General features: G+C 41.4%; 1 protein-coding gene across 1 annotated transcript in view; it reads left to right on the forward strand.

Annotated features, from left to right (window-relative positions):
* The window catches only part of cacng3b (calcium channel, voltage-dependent, gamma subunit 3b), a 23,108-nt gene extending 18,027 nt beyond the window's left edge, over nucleotides 1–5,081 (forward strand). Inside the window, exons 5-6 of the mRNA XM_063904295.1 lie at nucleotides 2,469–2,609; nucleotides 4,570–5,081. Coding sequence (XP_063760365.1) covers nucleotides 2,469–2,609; nucleotides 4,570–5,081 — 653 coding nt within the window. The remainder of the gene's footprint in view (nucleotides 1–2,468; nucleotides 2,610–4,569) is intronic.
* The last annotated feature ends 1,480 nt before the right edge of the window (nucleotides 5,082–6,561 follow it).

The following is a 6,561-nucleotide window of genomic DNA, read 5'->3' on the forward strand; positions in this document are numbered from 1 at the left end:
ATCAAAATATTGTGAGATTAGAGAGTGTCTTGAGGGATTACATAGGCTGAGATATGCTCCCGTTAGCTTCATTCATTCATTCCAGAAATCAGGTTCCTTATGTGTGATTCTGCTTAGAAGATACAAGAGTAAAGAAACAGTGTTTCCCTGGATTGCAGTGTACTGCTGATTATTCACATTCACAGTGTTATAGGTTTGATAAGGAGAAATGTAAGATGAGACTCTTGTTACCGAGGAACAAAGAGTGGAGAAACCAGGAGATATAAAGGCACGGTTTATCAGGAAATACATGAGAACAATGAGGCGGAAAAATATTGCCATGATGGAAGAAATGACAAAAAGGAATACAGCCAGGGAGATAGAGAGGGATGATTTAGTAGAAACCAGAGAGGAGGGGGCTCTTTCTGTCCGTAAACACAGAGGGTAAAGATGGTCGGAGAGAGAAAACAGCATCAACAACAACAACAACGAAAAAAGGGAAAATGGATTCAGCCTGTGCTTCTTTTTCATTGCTCCACTGAACACAGAGCAACGTCCCCAGAGGCGGCCAATTAGATCACAGGCTTCAGAGCCGGCCAGCCAATGGGGAGCGGGGACCTAGTGACCGGCATTTCATACAGCCCAGGGGTGTGGGCCAGGGGGGCGGGGCTTATCAATTTAAAAATACACAAATATAAACATACATATGTCATGCCAATAAAGCCCCTTTAAATTGAACTGAAATATAAAAAGTGATATACAGTGCAGGAAGAGGCAGGAAACCAACTGGGCTTATTTGAAGGCTCCAGTTAATGAATGTCAAAATTCAGAATTATATAGAAAACATTAGATTAATATGCAGAAATTAATAAGAATTCATTACATAAATCAAAGTATAGAAAAATAAATAAATACAAATATATTACTGGATGCATTTATTCATTGTAGAATTAGTTTAACAAATAATAAAGCAGTTTAAATTGGATTAAAAGGAACACATATGTTTAAAAACTGATAACCCTACACAAACAAGTCCCTCAACATTGCAAAAATATTTGTATCTAAAAATGTTTTCAGGTATTGACAGAACTCAAAATTACTCCACAAGAAACAAACATATTATTGGTTGCATTTCCAAAGAGAAAATGTTGTAAAATAAAATAGTGGTTTAAATTGTATTAAAAGGAAAAGGTTTAGATGGATAACCATACCCAGACAATCCTTCTCATTAAAAACAAATGTTGGTTTCATTTCCCAACGCTATTAAAAAAAATGTTCTTAATGTGTTGATAGAACTTATAGAAATGACTTATAACTGGTTCCATTTGTAATCTGAAATAGCCCTTAAAATTGGAATTAAAGAAACATTATCTGCTTAAACCGATCACCCTACCTAATAAGTCCTTTAACTAATCTCCTTACGGACACCTAAAATGTTGAGTATAGATTTTGTGAGTGGTTGAAATGAGAAAAAGATGTTTGCACGATAGAAAAACCTTTGAATGATACACCTGTGATGTATCACAGTATCTTAACATAAAGCACAGATCAGATCTGCATTGCAAGCTGTTTGCAGATATCCCTCCATATGTCCTAACATCATATACACATACGGGCTTCTGACAAATATTTCACACTCGCTTCCATCTCGGCCCGTCATTATTTTTGCCTTGCATATGTGTCAGTGGCGCTCTCCATCTGTCTTGGTTTTTGTCCATCATTTCCCTGTGCATCCATCTCCCGCTCTCTGAAGCAAGGCCTCTGAATGCTTTAACATGTTCCTGATTCAGACTCAGTCAAGCATGTAGCAGCACACTGGCCCATGTGTGTTTGAGTGTGTGTGTGTGTGTGTGTGTGGTTGTGTGTGTGTGTGTGTGTGTGTGTGTGTGTGTGTGTGTGTGTGTGTGTGTGTGTGTGTGTGTGTGTGTGTGTGTGTGTGTGTGTGTGTGTGTGTGTGTGTGTGTGTGTGTGTGTGTGTGTGTGTGAGCAAAGTGACATATTTTTCATCGTTTTAGCTCTACCCTCAGGCACTGTGGATTTGAAATGAAACAGCGACTAAGACGTTAATGTAGTGACTTTCAGCTTTAAGGGTGTTAAGAGTGTTGTTCACATCCATCTGTGTAAGAATCTTGTCACTTTTTATATACTGCTGAACCATTGTATGTGTGTTAGTTTACCCTCTTACTTTATCTTCCTACCGATATTGTTAATGTCATTTCTCCATTGAACCATTACTTACTGTAGGACCGTATTACATGTGCTATTCCGAGATGTGTATTCCTCCTATGTGCCGTAATGCAATTTCCTACACAATAATATTAGTAAATGCTTGTAAACATTCTTGTTTTGTACTTTAATTACAGTATCAATGTCTTTGTAATATATAATAGTCTATTTATCACAGAAAACATCTTGATTTTGAAGAAAAAGGTTGACATCCTGGCGATGACATCATTAAACGATGAAAATAAATGAACCTGATTTTACAGGTGCTGTGCGTGCCTCCAGTATCTTCCCCATCATGAGCGTGGGGCTGCTGTTCCTGGGGGGGCTCTGTGTGGCCGCCAGTGAGTTTTACCGGAGCCGACACAACGTCATCCTCAGCGCAGGAATATTCTTCGTCTCTGCAGGTTAGTCTCAACTGCATTGTAGTGTGTGTGTGTGTGTGTGTGTGTGTGTGTGTGTGTGTGTGTGTGTGTGTGTGTGTGTCAGAGTAAGAGTTTCCTCTGTTTTTGAAGTGGTTTTCAGAATACTTTTTTGTGTGTGTTATTATTCCTGGGGAAAGTGAGGTACTGTGATAGTTGCCCCACTTTAGACTAAAATAAAAATAAAAAGATAAAAATGAATCAAATACTTTTTTTAATAACGCAAAAGAAGTAAAACTAAAAATACAATAATAAGATTACATAAAATAAAAATATTCATATTTACCAAATAAAAAGTAGACTGCAGATTTTGGGTGGTAGTCGTTAAAATAAAGGTGGTTTTATGTGTGAGGACATTGCATGATCAGCATCAAGCAGTAATATTTAAGTGCACTGAAGCTCTTCTCCATGACGTCATTATTAAACTCCATATACAGTATATGCCATCTTAGTTGCAGTACCAGCCAACATGTCTTATCTCTTCTAAAATTCTAAATTCGAACACAAGGATGCTGCAATTCAGATAGCGACAATGGGGCTTGTGTGTGTGTGTGTGTGTGTGTGTGTGTGTGTGTGTGTGTGTGTGTGAGTGTGTGTTAGTTACTGTGGACTCCAAACAGAGGAGCCGCAGCACTCAAATATTTGTGGAGGAGCCCGTTAGGCATCTAAAGCTCACAGAAGTGCCTGTGTGAGGAGCCTCAGAGTGGAGATTGGGCACAGCAGCTGATTAATCAATCAGCAAGAATACCACAAGCCGCTGTGATTCACTGTGAGAGTGTCAACACACATACATGCTCTCACACACACACACACATCTGTCACATGCATGCTGACACTTGGTCTCTCACAAACACACACACACACTTAAGCTCTTGCCCCTGTACAAAGGGTTGCACAGTAATTGCTGTTCAGTGGGATGTGTAGGGTCCCTTTGGGTTTTGTAGTGAATTCATGGAGCCAAATTGGTAATTATTTACCACAATAGTGCGGGGCTGATTCTGCTTAATTACAGCCGGCTAATTGTCCCCATTCTGTGCGTTCCACCACACTGCATGAGCACTGTATTCTGGACTAATGATATGGAATAAGGGTGCGCAGCTGTGTGCAATGACTCTTCAGCGTTTCCATCAAGCGCTCCCTCACAGAAGTCGCTCTTTCCTCTCATCTCTCTCAAGTCTTCGCTTTTTCTCAAGTTTTTATTCACTTTACCTGACTCTTTATGGCATCTTTAACTTTCTCTGCTGATACACCACCTTGGTTCAGACTGAAATACCTCTTCAGATATTCAATGACTTGGCATTAATAATTGTGCAGGCATTCATTTCCCTCTCTGGGTGAATATTATTAATAAACGATCTCTTAGCTTTTAGTAATATATCATCCCAAAAAAAGACTGGTGATCTATTTTCTACATCTGAATTCATGTGTTTACTATTTAAAAACAGATGGGGGGGAACAGCTTTTACCAAGATATCTTTGTATAAGTATTCATTTGTCACAATAAAAAACAATCAATCAAAAAACAAATCAAAATAATAATAACCTGGCAAAATCTCTATAAAAGTTTGCTGATTTTTAAATTGTTTATTGTCATCATAAACACAGAATGGAACCAATTGAGATCAGACTATCAAAAAAAAAGATAATTATTAATGTTTGTTTGTTTGGTCGCATGTCAGGGCTTATGTAGATTTTGGACAATGTGCCTTGCCAACACACTAAACTAATATTGTATTAACATGTGCATCGTATGTTGGCATTTAGCTTTAGCACTCCTGTGCCGAAGTCATAGAGCTGCTAGCTTGACTTCAATATTTGTGCTTTATTTGAATGGAAATAAATGTATGACGCAGGCTGTTTCGTGTAGTCTTGATGACTAGGTAACGCTCATCTCGTTGTAACTCCCATCTCTTAATATGTTTCTCTTTCCGTCCTTCCCTCCCAGGTCTCAGTAACATCATAGGAATTATTGTCTACATCTCAGCAAACTCGGGCGACCCGGGCCAAAGCGACAGCAAAAAGTCCTACTCCTACGGTTGGTCCTTCTACTTCGGCGCCCTCTCCTTCATCATGGCGGAGATGGTGGGCGTGCTCGCCGTGCACATGTTCATCGAGAAGCACCGCAAGCAGCGGGCCAAATCCCGCACCGAGCTCATCAAAAAGTCCGCCTTCAGCCGCATCCCTTCTTATCGCTACCGCTTCCGGCGTCGCTCCAGCGTTCGCTCTTCCGAAGCCCCCAGCCGCGACACCTCACCGCTGGGGAAAGGCGGCTACACTGGGCCCGGTGCCTCCGAGATGCCCATGTACACGCTGAACCCGCGCGAGGCAGGCAACGCCGGCACCAAACCGGGCAGCGGGATGGGCGGGCTGCTCAACTCAGAGCGGGAGTTCCTCCAGAGCAGCACGCTCACTAAAGACTACAGCAAGGACCCCAACCGCAGGACCACGCCGGTGTGAGAGGTGCCGGCCGCAGATATATCGCCCAATCAGAGTATCAAAGAGAAGGATGATGAGATATACAGGGGGAGTGCTAGCTAACGCAGGGGACACAGGGTTAGGTTACGCGGGGTGGGAGCGGGGTTTGATAAACTTTGACTGTGAACTGTGAACTTTTAGCCTTTGAACTGTGAATCCTGAGCCCTGTGAGAGTTTCATTGTGTGTAGCAGGGTCGGTTTTGGACGGAGAAGTTGTTCCCGACTGCCACATATCACTGTAGTTTTACCTGTAACTCCTTAACATATGAAGGCACATTCAATTTATGTTCATGTTCATAAATTGACTTTCTGGCTTTTTTCAAAAAGGGGGAAACGGGGAGGTTTAATAAAAAGCATATCGTAAGTGGTTTGGGGCAACTTCTCCAACAAATAATGTGAACTTAAGGAGTCGGATGAGTTCAGGGAACAGCCTTCAGAGCTCCGAGCTGTCTCTCTGATTTACCGGTACTATTTAAAAGTGCGAAAGTTAACACCTCACGATGGGATCCGTACATTTTCAGTTCAGCCTGGACTCAAAACAATAATTGAAGATGCAGTTTGTCCATTTATGGCAGCACATTTGTGGCACTAGTTATTATTTTCTATACATATTGTATATAATCCTCCTTTCATATTGATTGATGGAAAAGCTCTCTTCATAACCGGCTGGACTGAAGGTGTATTGAGCTCAATCCTGGTAACATTGACCCCCATTTCTCTTGATGAAGGGAAACAGCTGTTGGTGGGGGGGCTGGGGGGGGGGCCACAAAACTAATGAATCTCTTTTAGATGGTAACGTAAGATCATTGGTGCTTCCTTTTTACCCCATCTCTTAATTTATTTTTTCACCTAAATCTTAAAGAGATGATCAAATATTTGTCTGTCCGCCTTCACGTTTCACCTTCCACCTTCCGCATTTTCCTGTGTAGCCCCATAACTCACCTCACTGCCACCCTTTTCGCACACCTCCTCTCACCCTTCCTCTTCCCTCTTTAGGTCCCATCTTCCGTTGGTGTCGCTCGTAGTTTAGTTAGGGAGGCTGTTGGTTCAGGGTACTGTGGAGAGGAGACCGCTGAGCTGTGAAAATGCTTTAAGGCAGAGCCAAAAAGACATTAAAACAAACAGATGGACATGTTTTTCTTTTTTGTTTTCCCACTACCTCTTGGTGAATATCTTACAGATGAGTTTAATATAAAGTTGTCTGTTCTTGCCGGAACAATTGTCAAAGATTTCAGCTGCAGGAATAAGCGCTGGGAAAATGCTAAAGTACACACATCTCTCTCTTCTCCAATGGAGGATCTGCAGAAAATGAATGTGTATGTGGCGCACAATTTAAAGATAAATAGATGGAATTGGCAGAAGTCTCATGTATTATTCAGAGGATTTGTGCTCCGTCCATTCAGCTGTCACTCACAGCCTCTCCTCCTCTTTATCTCGCTTACATGTGCACACACACACACAC

This window comes from Eleginops maclovinus, chromosome 16 (assembly GCF_036324505.1).
Source record: "Eleginops maclovinus isolate JMC-PN-2008 ecotype Puerto Natales chromosome 16, JC_Emac_rtc_rv5, whole genome shotgun sequence".
Classification (NCBI taxonomy): Eukaryota; Metazoa; Chordata; class Actinopteri; order Perciformes; family Eleginopidae; genus Eleginops; species Eleginops maclovinus.